The sequence below is a fragment of the Centruroides vittatus genome, unplaced genomic scaffold, assembly GCF_030686945.1.
Source record: "Centruroides vittatus isolate TY-2023 unplaced genomic scaffold, ASM3068694v2 contig_1824, whole genome shotgun sequence".
NCBI lineage: Eukaryota > Metazoa > Arthropoda > Arachnida > Scorpiones > Buthidae > Centruroides > Centruroides vittatus.
Genome location: NW_027121123.1, coordinates 2,231,103 through 2,254,150, shown reverse-complemented (window position 1 = coordinate 2,254,150; position 23,048 = coordinate 2,231,103). Strand labels below are relative to the sequence as shown.

Genomic DNA, 23,048 nt, shown 5'->3' with positions numbered 1-23,048 from the left:
TTAAAGTTTGAGTTCATTTTCTTCCAGTAATTTGAACTAGTCTTTTAAGAGATATTAATGAGATCATATGTCATATCTCAAATAGGATTGGACCTAATTAAAATTTTACTACTAATTGGCATTTACAATTTTTTTTTTTTTTAAACAGATAGCACCACACACAATTTTAACTTTGTGCTGATGTATCTTAGTATTTTGTAAGCATGAATATTTTTTGCAGGGAAAGTTGTACAAGTCATATTGTTAGATTCTTTTTTCTTCTGCTTATGAGGCCATACATGAACTATTGATTTTAGATATATGAACAACTTTTATTGACTTTACATTAAAATTGTGATATTGTCATCTATAATGATTATTGCAGTTTACTCTGTATGATATTTGAATTTCTGAGAATTTTCTTTTTATAGTTATAATTTTTTTTTTTTTTGTCTTATTTTTGAGGAGGTTCATGAGATATTACTATTAATGTTTGAAATAATAAGCTAATTAATTTTTACTTGCAAATTTAATATTTAGCTTTTTCCCTGATATTTAATAATTTTTTATAATGATATCTGGAGAATAAATTCATCTAACTAAGAAAAATATAATATTTTACAACTTGTTCTACTTTGTATACTGTATTTTTCAAAGAATATAAATGCTTTTTGTATAAATTCAAAATATGATCCTATGATATTTAATATTGATGGTGATGTAATTAAGATGAATCAGTTTAATAAGAAAATAAATGTGGGGTCCCTCAATATACTGTAGCTGAATATTATGTAATGTCAGGATGACTGTGACACAGATCAGTTTTTATGAGATCTGGCAACTCACTATATGTATATATGGATTTTAACCTTTTTTATCATAAGCAAGTGTATAATCATTAAAATCATTAGAAGAAAGAAGAGACTGGAGATAAACTTTTAGATTTCTCTTCTGAGAAGATCAGATTAAATTTTTCTAAGTTTTGTGTCTGATTCTCTGCAAAATATTCAAGATCACATATTTTTCACTGAGAAAGTATGAGAATTTTAGCTGGATGAGTGTTAAATATTTGAGTTCTTTGGAACAATTCAAAAAAAAAAAAAAAAAAAAAAAAAGATTCTGGCTGCAAATTCAGTGGACTTAGATTGTTAGTCTTGAAATGAAAGCAGATTTTGTTCATTTTCTTCCAGTAATTTGAACTAGTCTTTTAAGAGATGATTTGGCAGATGGTGAGAGGACTTGATCTAATCAGTGAGGACAGAGCTCTTCTTTGTTTGTCACTTGAACTTAACTCTTTGGATTGGTTCATGGGAAACAGCAAGGACAGATATGACTCTTTTGTCTAGTAGCTCAGGTACAATTTCTTCATCTCTGCAGAGGCTCAGACTTCACTCTTTCTTGTCTCTCTCTGTTTGACTCATATTTTCAAAGATTTTCTGCTCAGATAAATCCCTCTTTTCAGGGATGCTTTTCTATTGGTAAGAAAAATGAGAAAAAAGAATTTGATTACATTTATTTTTTCAGAATTTGATTACATCAGGTTCATTTTATATACTAATTATGAATCCAACATAATGTTTTCTTTAGCATTCTTCACAGTTGAAAGCTCTGTTAACATCTATATGCCAATATGAACACTGGTTTTTTCTGAGAAAGACTGATTTTTAGCTTTCATTTCTTCTACAAGATCATGAAAACTGATATCACTACTGCTGTCATGCAGTGTCATCTTTGAATCTGAATTTGAAACATCATTTGGAGTTGGAGGTCTGTACCCAACTCCAAATGATTAGCTCCATTTCTCTTTCAATTGTATTTTTCCCAGAGGATTTATACACCAGAGTGGAATAAGGAACATTAAAAGTCCTGTTGGCTGTGTGATATCCTATTTTTTATTGCAATAAGAGTTTTATTCATTGCAGACTCAGAATATTTGAATTTTTGGTTTTTTCAAACCTGGTTTAGACTGCATAAGAGACAATCACCAGTTTGATAAAAGAAAATCTAGAATAAAATCAGAAGGAAATGTCTTAATAATAAGGGAACCAGTAATTAACAGTTTATCAGTATTTCAATATCTGTTATGATATAACAGATATTGAAATTAGTAATTGACACTACATGTTTTTGCCTTAAATAGTTATTTGTAGCTTTAGGCAGTATTTTTTAATAATCTTTTACTACTTGAATTATGGAAATAAAAGTAAAACATTATTAAAAACACTTAATACCAATTAGATGTAAATGGATTTTCTCTGCTTTGCTCCTTAACAAAAAATTAAGGTCTTTAGCTTCACACACAAGCCACAACTAAAATGGCTTCTGTACATCTCACTAGCATTCAAAAACTAAACTATATCAAATTATTTGGTAGTACTAAAAAATAACACTAGACTGTTAAATTAAATAACTGTCTTAAAAATAAGTAATTGGTAGAGATATACAAGGCTTATCAAACTGCAATGGAGCCCAGTAATCAAGATCACATCAAGGAAATAAGACTTTTATTTGTGGGATGCATTTCAGTCTTCATTATACACTCCTCAGCCACAGTTATATGAATACAGATACCTACAACAAAGAAAAATTAAATTTACAAGAGATGCTCAAAATGAGTTTAACTAATACAAACTTAATAGCTACAGATAATAGAAGTATATACAGTATATTGTGAAGTTGTTCAAGGTTTGACATATCTCTGCAACAGAATATGTTGAATTTTTTCAAAAACAACATGTTCAAGTGGCCAAGGAAATGCTTTATCAAGACAAGTCATTCTTAAAATGCATCATTATGGGTGATTAAACATGGATTTATGCTTTGGACACCAAAATAACACAACAATCCAGTGAATGGTGCCCAAAAAGTAAAGCAAAAGACCGTCAAAGTCGGTCAAAAATCAAAGTCTTGTTGACTGTTTTCTTCAATTGTCTTGGTGTTGTGCATCACAATTCTTTCCTGATTGGCCAAATTGTCTACAAAGAATGTTGTTTGTTTTGCATCATTTGTGTGAAGCAATTTGTAGAAAATGACCTGATTTGTGGTAAGAAACTAGATTTTGCACCACAATAATGCACCTGCTCACTGTGCTCTTGTTTTCATGAATTTTTTGCCACAAATTTAACAAATATGATTAATTTAAACTTAAATTGTCAACTAGTACATATCTATTATTACAACTTATGCTGGATAACTGTTCTGCAAATTAAGTAAACAAAGTCAGAAAAACAGTCTATATTTATCAACTGAACAGATACATGATATCTTTGTGTTTCGGATCTGTTGGTCCCCTATCAGCAGGTTTACCATTGACATTCTCTAAAAAATTTCAAAATATTTTGGTACCTACATTACTTTTACAAGTTTTTTTTTCCTTATCTATTAATTTTTTTGGTTGTTCATCCTTTTCTATTTCAGTTTAAAATTTTTATGAAATTGTTTAAAATAACATAAAATTTCCAACAACAAATCAATTTAAAACTTACAATTCTTGGGTTTTTTAAGTACATCCTTGAAACCAACAATATTTAATGCAAAATTCAACAATATCAATCCAAACATATTCCTGCTTTAAAACAATATATATAACTAAATTAATGAAGATTGGTTTAAACATATTTTAATAAACTTACATCATCAAGCTTTTGCTTTCCCTTGAACATTGCTTTAACCTCACTTGATTTCTCCTTTTATACTTCCCCTCTCTTCCTTTATAGATGATGCTATTCCATGATTGGTCTATTTCTCTTCCTGTGTTGTTATTTATTCTATCTTTTTGTTTAACTATATAGATGTGTTCGTATAATTGTCTTTTAAAATTATTTTTCTTTATTTTTATTGTGTTTAAATCTACTTCGCATTCTTTTAAATTACAATGTTCTGTTACCGAGGAATTTGCATAATTCCCTTTGATTGCACAAATATGTTCTTTTAATCTTATTTTTAGTTTTCTTTTTGTTTCTCCAATATATGTTTTCTTCTGGCTACAACTACAATTAAATGAATACACCACACCTTTTTCTTCTGTTATTTCATATTTTTAATTTTTTCTATAACAAAGATGTTTTTTAGTTGAACGTATTTTTTCGGGTATTAAATTTATTTTACTATCTATTGCTTTTTTGATTTTTTTCAAATAATCTTGGTACATACATTACTTTTACAAATTTTTTTTCTCTTTATCTATTAATTTTTTTTGGTCGTTTATCTTTTTCTAATTTTTGTATCAATTTTTCCAGTAAGAATTTTGGGTAATTATTTAGTATGTACATTTTTATTGTTTCTTCTTCTTCCTGTTTCTTAGTTTTTATCTCAGTTGTTCTATATTTTATTTTATCCATATACATTTTAAATATATTAAATTTCATGCTAATAGGAATAATAGATTTGAAATTAATTATTTTTTGAAATCTGTATCAGTTTTACATATTTTTTATAAATTAATCTATCTTCTCTTCTTTCAATTGTTAGATCTAAGTAATTAATGCTATTCTGCTTTTCTATTTCTATTTCGAATTTGCTTTTCTTTAATATTTTCTTTTATCTGGTTAGCCTTTTTTAAAATTATATTTTCACTTGTTTTTTTTTGGTCATAAATTATAATAGTCATCTACATACCTGTTGTAGAATTCTATTCCCTCAATATTACTAATTTGTTTATCAATCTGTATCATAGATATTTCTGCCAGTTTTGGACCTGTGCAAGTTCCCATAGGTATTCCATCCATTTGAGTGTAGAATTTTTTATCATACTGGAAATAATTATTTTTGATTATAATTAAACGTAATTTAATTAACCAGTCTTGTGCATTTATTCTTATTAAAGATCTTTCAGTATCTTCTATTGTAATACTAGGGTACAGTACATATTTTTAACGTCCAATGATACTAACTCCATATTATTATTTTGTAATCTTTTTAATAAATCATCTACATTTTTTATATTTGGATATTTCTAATAAGTTTAATTTATTCTTTAAGTATTTTTCTAGATTATAATATACATAGTTTTAACATCTATAAGCAGTCTATACTTAACTGGATTTTTGTGTTTTTACTCTTATATTGAATTTCAGTGTTCTGTTATCTTCTCATTTTATATATTTGATGTCTTCTTCAGTTATCAATTGTTGTGTTTTCAAGTTCTTTTTTCAGAGATTTTGTTAGCTTTTTAATTGGATCCTTATCAAGTTGTTTATAACTTCCTTCTTTTATCAATTCTTTAATAACTTCCATTTTTTATTCATTTTTCATAATTATTATTTTTGTTTTATCACCTTGCAATATCTCTAGATTATTATTAATTAAACATATTTTTACATTATTTAAATGTCTCTTATTTCTTCTTACCTTATTTAACATTTTTTTGTTTAGTTTTTGCTTTTTTATAATTTTTGCATACTTGTTCTTATTTCTTCTCTTTCTTCCTCTGAAAATTTCCATAATAAATGTTCTGTGAGAATTGCAAAATCTTTTGTTTTTATTATTTCTGGTCTGTTGTAGCCCAATCCAAGCTCAAGTGTTTTTTGGATTGGTTCTGGTATATCCACATTCATTATGTTCAGTATTGGACTAGATTTGTAGTTCTTAATAATAAATTTTTGAAAAAAGGTAAAATTCTACACTATCAAATGTTCAAAATAAATTGTGAAATTAAATCTGTTAGAATTTTAAAAAAATTAAGATGTCTGTTCTATGAAATTGCAAAGACCATGAATCTATTATATTCAAGGACTTTTAATATTTACTGATTCCAGACTACTATTTATGATTAAAAACATATTTGTGTGAATCAAAAATACAATAAACTATCATTAAAACAAAATACATGTTAATGAATAATTATCAAATTTTTTATATGATAATAATTTTGGAAAATATTTTTAATATCTGGAAAAATTCTAAATAATTATTCACTATAAAATCTTATCTAAGTAGAATTTATTATGAAGGAGGAATTTTTTATATTGTTTTTTTTATAAATTTACCTTATCAGATTTAAAAACATATAAAAATATTATAGCATGTTTTTTTAGATAAAATAATTTTAATTATTTTTATTTTAGGTACTGTGGTATTCATGATCCATGTTGTGTTGTACAGTGTAATGTGTGCAAAAGATGGTTTTGTAATGGACGAGGAAATACCTCTGGGAGGTAACTTTTATTTTTATTTTTCAGTTAAAATTTGTTTAAAACTAAATAAGACAATAATATTACTAGTATATTATATGAAGGCTATTTTTTAAATAAGGTCTGTTTTTTAATAAGAAGAAAAATACTGTAAATATCGTTAAAATATATTTTTTCTATATTCTACATACTTTTATCTACTTTTCTACATCATTTCCATTTTGTTTAAACATTTGTCATATCGCTCAACAATTTTTTGAATTCCGACTTCAAAGAAATCTGCCGCCTGTCAAGAAGCCTAATCCACGACTGCAGTTTTCACTTCTTCTTCGTTGTTGAAATGTTGACCACCAAGGAACTCCTTTAAGTATCAAAACAAGTGAAAATCACTGGATGCAAGGTCTGGACTGTGTAGATGATCGAGTCAAAACGATAAAGCACTGTTTAATCTTTTTGTTTTGTGATCGTCAGAAAGCAGTCTTGGAACGCACCGAGAAAACAATTTTCGATAATTCAGTTTCTCTGAAACAATGGTATACAAAACTGATCTTGAAATCTATGGAAATTCAATTGATAACGTTGAAATCGTGAATTGTCGGTCCTCTCGAATTTTGTTATCCATATCACTAATCAAATCTTCAGAAATCAGAGAAGGTCGGCCAGGGCGTGGCTCATCATGCACATTAACTCACCCATCCTTGAACATTCTTATTCATTTTCGAACTTTACTGTCACTCATAGCATTATCACCGTAAACTTCACAAATCTGACGGTGAATTTCTGCTGCTGCCAAGTTTCTTGCATTCAAGAATCGAATAACAGATCATATCTCACAGTCTGCGGGAGACTCAATTTTCTTAAACATTTTAAACTTCTACAGCTCAGCATACAGACAGACGATATGGCTGCAAATGGCGTCAAAACGCGCGCCAAGCTTGCTCGGAGCAGAAGCGTATGCATACTGCCGTGATTGCGCATTATTCTCACTTTCATTCACAAACGGATCTTATTTAAAAAATAGCCCTTGTATGTTTTATTTAATGCAGATTGTAAAATACATTACATATCAATAATCTCCTATCATTTGGAATTGTCATAAATGTGATAAATTTTAATAAGTAATTTGATGTATACAATATGATTGTATGATAAATTTTGTTAATTTTTATTGATATAAATACACTAAATATGATAATTAGTTAAATAATTACTACTGATATATTTTTTAAAGCTGTAAATAGCTATTATAATTTAAAATTAAATGTATAGGAAATATTCACTATACGTACAAGCATTCCATGCATTTATCTTTTGTAACTTAAAGTTATTACATGAAACTTACCCTGAAGAATAATAATTACTGCTTTATTCAAATTAAAGAACTGTATCTGTACATGACAAACATATTACTTTAACAAAAAAAAGAAATATGATAATATCCTGATTGGTAAGATGGATCTAAAAATTAAATTGATTTAAATAAATAAATGAAGTAAGATCTTCATATAGAATGACCATGAACTAATTTACAGCTTCATCTCCCATTTCTGAATTGAAATCAACTTTAATTTATTTAGATTAAGCTGTATTCTTTAATATACAGGCTGTCAATAAATTATTTCTAAACTGATACTTAACTATTTTTTAAAAAATAATAAAATTTAAGGTTAATTCAAACATCAAAATAAAATTTATTGTATGCAATAAATTATTTATATAAATTAATTAGCTTGAAATGAAATTGAATATGATTTAAATGAAAATGTTAGCTATAATAAAAGTTTCAAGTTAATTATGCAAGTTTTCAGAAAGATTCTTTGTCTAATTTCACTTTCTCATTTGTTCCATTTTTTCCAATATGAAAATTACAATAATTTATTCAAATGGTAATTGGGCCAGTTTCAGATACAGGGTTTGTATGTACTTGGAAAGTCATGGAAAATCAATGATTTTCATTAGTGTTCAGAAAAGTCATGGAATGTCAGGAAATTTGTTAAAAATTGTCAAAAAGTCAGGGAATTTGCTTCCTTGGCTGCCTTGTTGATTTTTTTCTGACAATATGTTCAACTAAGTATAGCTATCTGAAGGCAGCAAGAAGTAATGTGGTGCAATACAACTTATGAAAAAGAGTGCAGAATATTTTCAGGACTCAAGATTTCTCCTCCCAAGCTTAATACATACATACAAGAAAGACATCGGCCATACACAAAGTGTTTAGCCAGCAGAAAAGAGGGTAAGGGAAAGGGGGGAAGAAGGAGGGAAAAGAGATAGACAGTAGAGAAAGATAGGATCCCTCTGAACGGCATACATATGGCTACAGTACCCTCTATGTTTGATGTTGGTGTGCAGTTTTTATGCTGCAAGGCCGTAGTCCCCCAAAGAATCTAAAAGAAAACCTGAGTGCCACCAATAATTGAGTGCTGCCACGAATAGCTAAGTGTAGAAGTTTACAAGCTTACACAAAATTTTCCCAAAAATTTACAAAATACACAAAATGATAAATAATTTAAATGGTATTATAGTCAAACCTGTTTTTATGCGGGGGATAGGGACCGCATTAAAAAAATTGCACGAAACTTCACGAATGGCTGTAAAAAATAGTTTTCGCAACACAATTAAAAAAATATTTTTTTATGCGGTCAACAGGGACCACATAAAAAAAGTCTCACATAGAAAATAACTCAAAACCGTACGAAATAGAATTTATTGACAACAGATGCCAGCACTTGACTGCATCGTCTGGTCTATCGTCTGTTTTACATATTTTTGTCCAGGTGGTGTTTTGTTGACTTAAAAAGTAAATTATTTCATTTTTCGCATATTCATGCAATAATATTACTATAATAAGTGCATTTATGCTATAATAAGTTTATTTAGCTATAATAAGTCAACGTGAGACATGACGAATCGCACGAGACTAGTCTCCTACTATACCGCACAAATAAAAAATTGCACCAAAAAAACCGCACAAATAAAAATCGCACATAAAAAGAGCGCATAAAAACAGGTTTGACTGTATTTATTATTTTTTTATTTTAATAATTTTGATTGCATAACAAAACAATTTCTGATTTTTTTCCAGTTTATTAATATTTTTTTAAAGTTCAGGAAATTTATTAAGAGATAAATTTAATAAATATATACTTCTCTATATGGATTATATAGAATTTGTTAATGAATAATAAAAAGTAATTTTTTTCAAAGCCTTGTGGATTAATAACAGAATTTTAATAATGCATTTAATAATAGATAAATAATAAAATTTTAATAATTCAGCAATTATAAAAAATATATGACTGTTAATTAGAAAAAATAACTAATTTAAATATTGGAGAAGCAAAACGTAGGAAGTCAAATGCTGTTTTATTTCGTCAATGTGCCATACTCTAAGGCCGCGACTCCACTAGCCGTAAAACAGCCGTAAAACCCCTCGCCGTAAAAGCTTTTAATCACGTGACCTGTTTGCGCTCGGATTGCGGTGGAGGTCCGGCTAGCGAAGCTTTTTACGGCGACAGTACTATTACGGTGTATCCGTGATATATTGATATAAAGACAATAATTATATTCTACAAGTTTTCTCTATACTATAATTACAAATATAGTAAAAGTAATATCTTTACTTTCATATATTGACTTTTTTTATTATATTATTAAGATAATATACAGCATTTATAAGCTTAGCTTTTTTATTATATACTTCTCTAAATTGAAGGATTTTCCTTTGGCCGTTCATATCGCGAATTTTAGGCATCCATTATTATAATCAGGATACCTCTTGTCGTAGATACATGAATACTTTCGGATGTTTTCGATAAATCTTTCCAGATCTTCTAGAGTAGCCGCGACAGAACGTACACAAAAACTCGTTTTCCGCCATTTTCGCACCGTGTCACGATGACCTAAATTTAACTGACTTCTGATTGGTGGATGGTACCAGTTTACGGTCGTATTCACTTCGAAAGTTGAACACTGCTCAACTCGCTTTTACGTTGGTTTTACGACCTGCTCAGGCGTAAAATATCATGGTCACGTGATTAAAAGCTTTTACGGCCCTTTTACGGCTAGTGGAGTCACGGCCTAAGGGACATGAGGGTCAGGGAATTTGTACAAAGTTGGTCAGGGAAAGTCATGGAAATGAAAACGAAAATTTGAGTAGGAACCCTGTAGATAGGATGCCCTGTATAATGTATTAGATGATTATAGCAATTGTCGGTTGTCATTTTCATATATGATTAATAGCTAAAAATTTAAACGTTATATTATTATTGGTCATATAAGTAAAGAAGAACTTTTCAGTTAAAAAATAATTAATTACTTTCTTGAATTAAAGGTAAGGTGCTAATAGAATGCAGAATGGCAATAACTGTACTTTTACAACAAGATTAGAATTATGAAGAAATTTTATATTGAATTTTAATTTTTTAAAGAATGCATTTTAAATATTTGTTTTTGGATTGTTGTATTACAAATATAGATAATTAAATTATTATATTTTATTGATTTAGTCTAATTTGTATTTTTTAGCCATATCTTGAACCACTTAGTAAGAGCTAAGCATAAGGAAGTTACTTTGCATAAAGATGGTCCGTTGGGTGAAACTGTACTTGAATGTTATAGTTGTGGATGTCGTAATGTCTTTGTATTGGGATTTATTCCAGCTAAAGCTGATTCTGTTGTTGTCCTTCTTTGTCGTCAACCATGTGCAGCACAGAGTAGTTTAAAAGATATGAATTGGTAAGTGTCAGTTTTAAAAAATAATGTTATATTTAAAATTACATAAATGATGTAGTTATTGATATAAATAAAAGCATTTTACTTAAAATTTTTAAGTTAAGGATGTGTATCCTAAAAATTGCACAAATCTCAAAGTTGTTTAAAAGTCATTATTTATTCTAAAATAAGGTTTTTTGGATATAGATAGGTTGCTTAACATTCAGATGAGATGATCAGGACTGCAATTGGCTACAAGTCAAACTTTAGTCTTAACCCATTCCATTAACTCCAGAAGTGGACAGCTTTGAAGGGGTGAAGTTTGGTCTTGATCTTGTCCTCCAACTCCTTTGTAGATCTAGCTTCCCAACCATTTTTTTTTAATTTTTTGTTTTAGTTTATATATCTCAATCAGTCTCAGTTGCAGAATATTTTGAACATTGTCTTTACAAGAGATGTATCAGATTTCTTAATGGTTCAACTTGGCAACTGTGTCATGAGCATTATAAATGGGCAATGACCATGTCTTGCTAGAAGACATATCCTTGGTCAGGGTTTAGGAAGATTACTAGTCTCTTCACCATACACTAGTACACCTCTTCACCATAGAAGAGACTAGTACTCCATCACCATACACTTCTTTGGTGATGGAGAACTGTGACAAAGCAATGAATATCTGAACATTCCTTTAGATTGATTGCCAGCTAAACCAGAAGCGTCAAGAAAATTTGGAGTGTTGCTTGAAATTGAATTTAGGATTCATGTCTAGCCCTTCTTTAGTGAAATAATGATAGTTACCAGTACATTCACCTCAACCTAGTATATTTAAACCCATTTTAACTCTCACCTTGTTATGTATGTATCCAGCAGGTACTGTACATGGCATTTTTTTATTGAATTTCTCAAAAATAAATAATAATTGGACTGCAGGCTATATTTGTAGTATTCCTCAATTGGTATGTTCTGAAGTGATTCTGACAGTGGTTTTCAAGTTTATGACTTTTTAAGAGAAATTTTACAAAAAACAGTACCTTACTACTATCTGCTGTAAATTCTTTCACAATGTGAGAGTGCTGTATTCTTGCAATTGTTATGTGCAACAATTGCAATTCATTAAAAAAAAAACAATCTAGACTATTTAACCTTTACCACAGTACTACACATTCTATCTTTTTCTCCTGGTTTCAATGATGGGAGAAATTCCAATTCATTTCAAATAAGTTATTGCAGTCCTTTTGACAATGTGATTTTTTCCTTCAGTGTCGCTCCACTGTCTCTCAATCAGAGCATAAGAAGTTTAGTACTTTCAATTTCACAAACATTATAATTTATGTTTATTATTTAGCAATACCATTTAGTATTGTCACCAAACTATTTATTTGGTAATTTTATCAATACTTTTTTAATTATTAAAAATAAAATTATAGACTTTATTACTGGCATTATTGATTGTTAAATCTAAAAGAAAACATTCCAAGTACAAGAAAACAATTTGTCAGTCATTTGACCCACTACTGACAGAGAAGAGAGTTTTTGAAAACAAAGTAATAAAACAATTAGCAGTTTATTGTATTTCCTCGTGGAAAACTGGCATAGTCTATTACTTTCACTAGAGAAATAAACAAAGCTATACTACCCTAAAATTTAAAAATAATACAATCCTGTGAAATTTAACAAATCTGATGTCAATAAGTAAATATTAAAATTATTCATAGTGAGATAATATTTGATAAGTTTAGTTTTTTGCATTTACAGATCAAACTACAAAAAATAAATAATAATCTCATTCTTTAAACCCATAAGTATTTTATACTGTTAGATAGTAGAGAAAATGTAGAAATTGAAGATATAATCATAGTCAAGCATATATATCAGTAAAAATATAAAAATTGTATTAATTGTAATAATTGTAAATATAATATTCTGTATTCATTTATAATAATCAATATTTTTTTATTCAAGTAAGTATGTGGTCATCTCAAATTTTCCTATGGATTTTAGAATACAGGTATACCTCACCTTATGTTGGTAATTGGTTCCAGGAGAGGTGACGTAAGTCGAATTTACTTGTGTAGTTATGACGTATGTTGAAACCACGGTGGAAAACGCCAATAATGAACACTTAAAGACCACTAAATAAGATGAAAACACAGAAACACAGATGTTTTCATGTTTTGTTCTCTAAGATTTATGATGATTATATTAACATTTACTGTAAATGTACATATTTTAATATGATTTTATGTGCTTTTAACGCTTTTCTAGTGATATTACGACGGATTTGTGGCAGATGGATGTAAAGTTGAATAAAATGACAAACTTGATTTTTATTTTTCCATATACTTTTTTGACAAACAATGTATAATCGAGAATGACGTAACTCGAGGTATACCTGTATTGAAATTTTCACTTATGGCAGTTATACACACTTTTCCTGGGAAAAAGTGCTTGCCAATCCATAAAATGAGCTCAAGAGTTATGGTTCTTGACATGAATTAAAATCATATTAAAATTAAAAAAGTAATATTAGATTTTAAAAAAAAAACAGTGATAACAAAAAGATAAAAGTTTCAAAACAGCAGTACACTTGGTAATGAAGTTCTTTGCTAATTGTATTGTTGTGCTATAATCTTATGACTTTTGCAGTTATTTCATTTAAAATGTTCATTATATTTTCACCGAATGATATTTATTTCAAGTATTTATCCCCACTTTTTTGATCTAAAAAATGATTACACTAATACATTTTACATTTTTTAGTTAAAAAATAGATGTCATTAACTATAGCAATAGTGTATTGAAAATGCATTTTTCATTTACATACCTGGTGGTTCTTGGTAATTTTGTTCCTATTGAAATTTTAAAAAATGGCTTTTCTTGCAAGAAAGCTTGCCAGTCCCTGGTATAATATAATGAAAACTTTATAACTAAGTATTATATTTCATGCAGAATTTATATATAAGTTGTGTAAAGTTATTAAACAGAAGACATTCACAGAAATAGAAATAGAATTGTTATTTTGTTTCATAATTGTCACGTTGAAATGCATAATAAATAATGTTAGGTCCTAGCTGAACATAACAATAAGCTATATATTAATTTGCAAAAATTTTTGAATTAGGAAAAAAACGTTCACACACAACTATTTTGAGTAAACTTTCCAGAATACCTCTTGGAATATAAACACTGATTTGAGGTAAAATAAAATAAATGATTTGTTCATTTCCACTACATAGATTATTATTATTTCAATATATAAATTTAATATTTAGTCATTACATTGAATTTTAAGTTACATGGATTTATTAAAAATAATAAATCTTTCATGTATCTACTGTAAAATAGTAGATACTTCTTGTAATAATAGAGTATATTTATATAAAGAATTTCAGAAGAATTTGTTATCAGTAAATATAATATTCTGTTTTTAGTTTTTTTTTATTCTGAAACAAAATAATAATGATTTGAATTGTAGCAACATCCTTCTAATCAAAAATTTGATTTTAATAAGATATATACATATACAGTCGACTGCACATAAGTTGACACTGGTCAATTAAGTAGTCATTTTTTGTGGTCCCAGCCAACTTACATAGGCATTAATGTAGAAATTTAGAATTCTGATAAGTCGACTCCCCCCCTGAAAAATGAGTTCACACCACACATCTTATTGTATGGTGTGAACTCATTTTTTCAGGAGGGGAGTCGGCTTATCAGACGTCTAAAAAGTGTGAAACAGAAAAAGTATGTTGATTTATTCAGTGGTGACGAGTTAAACGATGTCAAGTAAACAGAGTTTTTTAACATTAATAACATTATTGCCTATGTAAGTCGGCCGGGACCACAGAAAATTGACTAATTAACCTACGGTGTCGACTTATGTGGAGTCGACTGTATATCTTATTAAAATCAAATAGCTTATCTCTCTCTCTCTCTCTCAATAAATTAATTCTTGTTTGAAACTTATTGGTTTCAATATTTCCTTACTATGGTTTAATTCTGATAACTCATACTCATATGATAATAATCACACTATAATGCATAAAAAATTACATATAGTATTCTCTTAGTTCTTCACTAATATATAAAAATATAAAGGCAATATAATTAGTATTTTGCAATTTAGTAGTTAGAAACTGATAATTTAAGTTATTTAGAATCATTCCAACAGTAAGATCAGTAATATATATGTGCACACAATAGATCTTTTAGGTGAAAGTGTGTTTGGCCTGCCAACTCCCACCTGTACAATAAGAAATATAAATTTAGTTAATTACTGTTTTTATAGGGACCCAGAACAATGGAAACCATTAATTGATGATAGGAGTTTTTTAGCATGGTTGGTAAAAGTCCCACAAGAACAAGATCAGTTGAGAGCTCGTCAAGTTACTGCTCAACAAATAAATAAATTGGAAGAATTATGGAAGGTAAGAAAATAGATGTATGTTATAAGCTATTAGTAATTTTATACTTATAATAATAATAATAATAATAATAAATCACATACATTATAGACATATCTATTTCAAACACTCACAATATACAAAATACATTCACTGGAAAAATTAGCAAGTTCACAGAACTTGCCCAGGAAATAAGGCATCTGTGGAGAATGGATAGGGTGCTTATTGTACCTGTTGTTCTTTCCTCTACAGGTGTGATACTACACACATTACACAAAAGCCTGGGAACATTACAATTGAATAGAAATACATACATCACACTACAGAAGGCCACTAGATTGAATACATGCCACATTGTTAGGAAATTCCTGAATACAGACACTGATACACTTATTTAATTTTAGTTTTGTTTTGGTTGCTATGCCTTGGCTTTGGTCCGGCATAGTACACTGCCACTGGTGTCAACCGAGTATAACCCACTAAACCCAACATAATAATAATAATAATAATAATATATATATATATACAACTATTTTTTATTTGTCTAGTTTTTCAAAATTTTATATAAGTTTATAAAAGCAGTAAATATATAATTTATGCAGAAATATTTTTAATAAATTCACTATATAGGCAAAACAAGACAAAGTTGCTTTTCTTGCTTCTTTCTTTTTAGGGTTATTTTTTCTTGTTTACACTTACCTTTCTTGTTAAAGAAACTAAAATAATTGTACACTTTCTCCATTCATCTTGGATTTTTTACTATTTATACTGATAGGTTCTCTTGTCAAATATTGGTTTTTTTTTTTTTTTTATGCAAGCATCAAGCACACAACTGTGACACGAGTTGCAAATGTCCACATTTTTTTGTGTACACTTTCATTAGTTTTGTAATAATGAACCTCCCGTAATACTTTTAACAGTATTTCTTTCTTTTTTAATTTGGACTTACTTTTCTCATTTATTTTCATTTTCCTGACTGTTTTAAGGCCTGAGGTTATATTAGTCTACCAAATAATATTTGTTAAGTTTTAAATTTTACAATGTAAACCAGTTATTTTGTTTTTAATTGAAAATAATTTCATTACGTTTTTTGATTTAAATATTTTTTAAGATATTTGGTTAAAAGTTGTGTATATTTGTGTTTAATTGTAATAGAAAACTCTGAATTAATAGTGATAGAATATTATCATCTGTAAGACAAAATGTTGATAATTTTTAAGGAGTCAGTTTATTACTTGATAAAATATTTTTCAAGATTTATTATATCTTATCATCAGATCCAAACTTACTAGCAATTTTAAAACTGAATGTAAAAGTATAGAACAACTTCCAGTTGAACAATAAAAAAGCAACATAATATTGATATAATTAAATACGAGGTGTAACTATTAAATAACGAGACTGATGCTGTAAACATTTTATTTTGATTTTATACATATTTACTTATTATCACCTTCAATATACACCCCTCCTCTATTCCTACAATGCCCCATGTGAATCTTCCATTGTTCGAAACAGTGCTAGAAGTCTTCTTCTGTCAGCTCCTTCAAGACGCGTGCCACTTTCTCTTTCACAGCTTCAACGGACTCAAATCTTGTTCCTTTTAATGCAGATTTCACCCTAGGAAACAGATAGAAGTCACACAGCGCGAGATCTGGCAAATAAGGCAGATAGTCTAACACTGGGAGGCTGTACTTGGCTAGAAACCTCTTGACAGACAATGCAGAATGAGCCGGCGCATTGTCTTGGTGGAGAATCCATGACTTGTCCTTCTGCAATTCGGGTCGTTTTTTTCTTTATTCTTTCACGGAGTTCAGCAAGAACGTGAAAGGTAGTAATGTTGATTAATGGTTTGACCTTCAGGAATTCAGTTAAGGTACACAATCCCATGAATATCAAAAAAAAGTTGTCATTGCTTTGAATTTTGATTTGCTCATTCAAGCTTTTTTTGGCTCTTGGTGAGGTTGGGCTCTTCCAATGCATGGATTGGCATTTCATTTCAGGATCATAAGTAAAAAAACCACAATTTGTCACATGTTGTTATCCTTTCCAATAAGTTTCGGTCATTTTCAATGGCATTCAAAGTGTCAGTACAAACATTTTTGCGAACTTCTTGTTGTTCAAATGTGAGATTTTTAGGCACCATTTTGGCACACCCTTTTGACATGTTGAAATTGATATGTAAAATTTGCCGTACGCATTCTTTGTCAATTCCTACAGTTTCAGCAATTTCACGGAATAGATAGATGATAGATCCAGGCCGCACCGAAAGGCATAGCTTGAGAAAAAAGGAAGAGGAAGGATGAAGATTACAAGTGTGCCATTGCTGGGCATTAATTGCTAAACATAAAGACAATATATACGCATACAAAGGGTCCCGTGCACGGGATAAGCACATAAATGGTGAAAGAATGTGCAGGGATTGCGTGCCAAAATATGTACAGAAGATACCGAACCACACAGTGTGGTTTCACAGCTAAACGGGAAAAGGAAGAAAGGCCTGTAGGCCCCCCTTCCATAGACAGAATGACACAGTCAATGAAGTCCATAAAGGTAGAGTCCATTCAATGGTAAGTAGTCCTGCTGGAGATGAGCCTTGTCACAAAGTTTGCAAAGGCTTTGTAGTATTGTTTATTGCTGATGAGGAGGCTCGGGCTACAAGGCCAAGTGTTTTTGTTTTTGAGGATGGTGGATATGAGTTCCAGCCTTTCCTCCTCTATGCCCTTACAGTGATAGAGGAGATGCTCGGGTCTCATCCTCCCGTGGCAGCTGCTACATTTTCCGTCACCCTTCTTTAAAAATCTAGCAAGGTAGTAGTGGAAGTTCTCGTGCCCAGTCATGAATTGTGTCATGTAGAAGTTAGGGTTGAAGTGAGTTGGATTCGACCTGTCCACCCTGGGAATGAACTTGTGCGTCCACCTACCAGTGACAGAAGTGTCCCACTCCCTCTGCCATCTGCTTTTAACATAAAGCTTCAGGGCACTGGAAACCCAGGAGACAGGAACAGATGAGAAGGAGACGTCAGTAAGCCTCTAAGGGGCTACCTTAGCAAATATTGGTCTGCCCGTGTTTTTTCCTGGACAACTGGAGTGGCCCTTCACCCAATAGAAGTTAATATCCTTTGAATGTTGCAACTTTTGAAGAAGCCCAAGGATGTCATTAATAATAGGGAGTTGAGTTTGTTGTCTATGTTGATGCCAAGGTAATAAATGCAGTCATTGATCTTAATCCTGTTCCCATCAGTGGTCAAAGACAGTTTTCTGGCCAGGGGATTAGACCTGGGAAAAAGAATGCCAGTGCACTTTTTGGCATTTAACACTAACTTGTTCTCATTGGCCTGGATAGTGATGTGCAGTAGGACGTTGTTCATTTCTCTTTGGAGAAGCATTTGGTTGGCATGAGACAACAAGATGTCAGTGTCATCAGCGTAGGCTTGAATAAGTGGGTCTAGAGAGGTAGGGGCATGCTTAACCATATCAAATAGGCTGTTATGCAGTATGTTCCAGAGGAAGGGCCCAGCCTTTGACCCCTGGGGCACCCTCTGTTAATCTCCTGGCTGTGCATAACCTGACCATTGTAGATACTGCTGGCTTGCCTCTCAGACAAATAGCTGCTAAGAAGATTATACACATTTTTTGGGCAGCCAGAATCGAGAAGGCAATTCCGAATTTCCAGCCACCAGGCATGATGAAAAGCACCCTTAAAGTCCAGGGAGACCATAAGAGTGTGCCGATTAGTTTTCTTGGCTTTCTTAATATATGCCACAAGATTGGCAAGGGCATGGATTGTGCTCTTACTCTTCCTAAATCCATACTGATGGTAATTTATCAGCTCTTTGTGTTCATAATGGTAGGTGACCCGGTCGGTTTGAAGGGCATCAAAAATTTTCCCAATGACTGGGAGGAGAAAGATCAGCCTGAAGCTGTTGGCGAGGTGATATGATCTTGAGGGGATTTTTGGATGAGCTTGATAGGCACCTTCTTCCAATCCTTGGGGAAGTATCCCAACTCCAGACATTTGTTAAAAAGGGTGGAGAAGGTGGTAGGGATAGATAGCCCTGAAGGCATGCTTAGCCATCAGACCTGTAATATGATCCAGGCCCGGAGCCTTCCTGGGATTGATCCGTTTGAATTCTTTGGCAATCTCCTCCATGGTGAAAGAAGGGTCATCGGTGGTGTTACTGTCCCAGAGGGAGTTCTCCCTAGCTTCCTTGTGGTATGGAGTGTCCAGGTATGGATCATCTGTGGGGAAGAGGCTGGTGTAGATTGTCCTGAGCTTGTCAGAGATGGATTCTGGTGGTCTATTGATGGACTGAAGGGTAGGAGGGAGGCTGAAGGTCTCGCCTTCTTGGCCGCGATGTAATATGCAGCCGACCAGGTTCCTTACTTGCTTCTGAGCAGAACTTCCTCCAAGAGTCTGTCCTAGCCTGGTTTATTGTCTTTTTGTATGTCTTGAGAGTATTGATATAGTCTTGACGAAGGGTTTTTCGTCTTGCATAGTCAGTCTCACACCTACACTTTTGCCTGGCAGTCCTTGTATCTTTTCTCTTGCTGTTTAGGTCACAATTCCACCAGGGAGTATCCTTTTTAAATACTCTGATGGTAGTAGAAGCCCAGTAGGCAGAATGGATCTTGTCTTGGAGAGTTGTGACAATGTTGTCAACTTCTGCATGTGTAGTAATGTTGATAATTTGGGGAGGAGCCCAAATATTTTTCAGGGTATTTTCGAAATTTTCCCAGATTGTCCTATGAGCTATACTGATTTTACATTGTACTTGAAATCCATACAACTCTAGATGTGTCTATGATTGCTGGCAGTTTGACGGTCCACACTGCTGCATTTTAGACCTTGACTCATGATGCTGCCGTTGGCCAGGCAGATGTCCACCCAACTTTCGCCTGCATTCGAGTAGAAAGTGGAAAGCAGGCTTGTGTTGACTGAGTGAAGGCCTGCTACAGCCATCAGCTCCAACACAGCTCTGCCTCTGGGATCTTCACGAGGGCTGTGCCACATTGGTGATTTGGCATTGAAGTCCCCACAGATGAAAACATTTTTGCCAATCAACATGTTGGTGGTCTGTCCCAGGAGATGCAGGGCAGGCTCCAGCAATTCCAATGGGGAGCAATAGAAAGATATAATATATAGAGTAATGTCAGGAAGCTCTACAGCAATAGTGGTGTAGTACTTATTACAGTGGTTCTGAACCAACCTTGTGTTGATGTTTTTATTGCATATCACAATCCCAGTCTTGGGAATAATGGAGTTTGGGGAAGTGTATACATGAAGATTACCAAAAAGGGCCACTTTGCTCTGCACCAGGTAAGGTTCCTGTATACAAAGTATATCAATACCCTCCTCCATCGAGACATGGAGGGCCTCAGTGCTGGCTGCTTTAGACCATTGCAGATTTATCTGAAGAATCTGCAGCTTGTTTGTAAGTTTGGTATCCTTGTGGTCCATAATGGAGGGCCGGAAGGACAGGAAATAGTAGAGAACCCAAAGAAATACCTAATTATTCATACATTGTGGCTGAGATTTGTCTAATTCGATATTTAAGAAGACAGGCACATTGATATGAGAAAGCATTGTGATTGGTCATTACTTGTTTTCCTTCGGAAAGGGCCTTGTTCATGGCATGACAATTTGTGCATTTCGGTTCTTTGCCTACCCAGTCACAATTCATGAAGGGAGTGGCTACATCTCTGGAAGTCTGGGCAGGTGCTGGACATATGTCCCAGCCCACAGCACTTGTAGCACCTTATGACCGGGATATAATCATCAGCCATGATAGAACACCAGTCTATTGATACTCTTCTCAACTCCATCATAATGTTTCTTAGTTTTGGTGTCACAGAGATAATTGGGTGCTTAAACTGGCTGCCCTTTTTGGAATGTAGGGATCTTATTGGCTTTATTTCCTTCTGAAATTCCACTTTTCAGTAGCTATCTTTTATTAATCTGTTCTGGCTGTATAGCAAGTCAAGTATTTCCTGATCTTCCATGCTTTTCGGTATGTTAACTAGGATTATCTTTGGTTTTTGTTGAACTTTATCCACAACCCTGATATCCTTCACTAAGGAGTCGACCTCTGTAATAGCCTTCTTTAACTTATCAGCATCCTGTCCAGTTTGCAGGTCTATGCAAATGTCCCCACTTCTAAGGGGCCTAACTCTCTCCACCTCTAGACCAAGTTCCTTAGGGCAGATTGAGTCTTGTATAGTTGACATTAGTTAGTCAGGAACAGACTTTGGATGATTTGGTTGCGTGATCACTGAGAGAATGACACTATGAGCTGGGCAGCTGGGATTCCATACCCCTTTGTAAATAGCAGAATTTTCTCTGATGAGTTTTGTTGTTCTGCTTTGTGCCTTGGGTGGTTTTTTAACTGCTTCAGAGTAAGAAATGGCAGGGGGAGGAAGAAGAGTTTGCCTTCCTTTCTCCCTGAGAGCCAGAATAATACCAAATATCTGATGTGCTGAGGACTGCATCTTGATTGCAGCTTCCCTGGCCGTGGTCCTAGCAGCTATGTTAATCGACCCATTACAATTAGGAGGGATTGCGGAAAGGATAATTTCCAGTTGAGTATTTATGGTCTGTAGTAAGTCCTCTGAAAAGCTGTAGTTTAGGGTGTCCTGGGAGACCATGTCGCTCTGTAGATCCATGCTTAATAAACAAAAACACCAAGAGACGCCAAACAGACAGAGTTATAATGCACAGAAAAGTCCATAAAATAAGCCCGGAAAAAGTGGCCTAGGCGAGCAGGCTCACAAAACTTGGCCCGCGGGCCTAGGCGAGGACCAAATGGAGCTATGACCCGAAGGGATCAGAACTGTTGCCGAGAAAAAACTGCAGAAGCGGTGAGTAAACCCATGGTACAACACTAGTGTGCTGGCAACCGTATTAGGGTCCAGTGGAGTAGGGAACAAAAGGTTTTGTTTTTGTTCCTGACGAAAAACACGATAGCGAAAGATATCACGTTTAACAATACCGAATGTGAAGAACAGAAATAAAAAAAATACCATTGTACATAGCAGAACGTCTGCTACCAACGGTATAAAACACAAAATATTAGGCAAAGTAACAGATCAGCACGAGCGACTGAAAGAGACCACGTGGTCTAGCACTAAACCACCCGTAACTTTGTAAATTAATAACCAATTTTAACGTAATATACATAAAAATGACCCACTTGATAACAATAAACCGAAAAGGAACAGAAACAACCCACAAACAATAGGTAGAATGCATATGAGGTATCCCGAACAGGAGCCAATGGTACTCACGACCTAATGGTATGGCAACCAGAACCAGAAGTCCCAATTTCACAAATACCTACTGACGGTCAGATTGAACCAGATTGCTAATTTTTTTGATATTGTCATTCGTTTTTGACATGGAAGGGCGACCCAGGCGTGAATCATCTTCAACGTCTTCTCGGCCATCTTGAAAACACTTAAACCACTCAAAAACATGTGCACACGATAAACATTTATTGCCATACACTTCTTTCAATAAATTACAAGTTTCAGTAGCAGTTTTTCCAAGTTTCATGTGAAATTTCACAACAATTTATTGCTTTATTGTTACACTTAACATTTTTCCGGCAAAACAAAAAAAAAACAACTCTAATGCGAATGAAGGCTACGGCTATATGGATTTGTTTACAGAAGCGAGAGGTATTCAAAAGCGAAGGCTTCATGCTAAATAGCTGTCAGTTACTGGCATTTGGCACATGCATACTTCTTCTGTAGCAGCATCAGTCTCGTTATTTAATAGCCACACCTCGTAGTTTAAGAATTAACAGAATATTTATTGGTTTACTAAC

General features: G+C 32.3%; 1 protein-coding gene across 2 annotated transcripts in view; it reads left to right on the top strand.

Annotated features, from left to right (window-relative positions):
- The window catches only part of Upf1 (Upf1 RNA helicase), an 88,197-nt gene that overhangs the window by 24,617 nt on the left and 40,532 nt on the right, over positions 1 to 23,048 (top strand). For both annotated transcript variants that reach the window (XM_067264163.1, XM_067264161.1), the window contains exons 3-5: positions 6,045 to 6,134; positions 10,635 to 10,844; positions 15,109 to 15,247. In XM_067264163.1, coding sequence (XP_067120264.1) covers positions 6,045 to 6,134; positions 10,635 to 10,844; positions 15,109 to 15,247 — 439 coding nt within the window. The remainder of the gene's footprint in view (positions 1 to 6,044; positions 6,135 to 10,634; positions 10,845 to 15,108; positions 15,248 to 23,048) is intronic.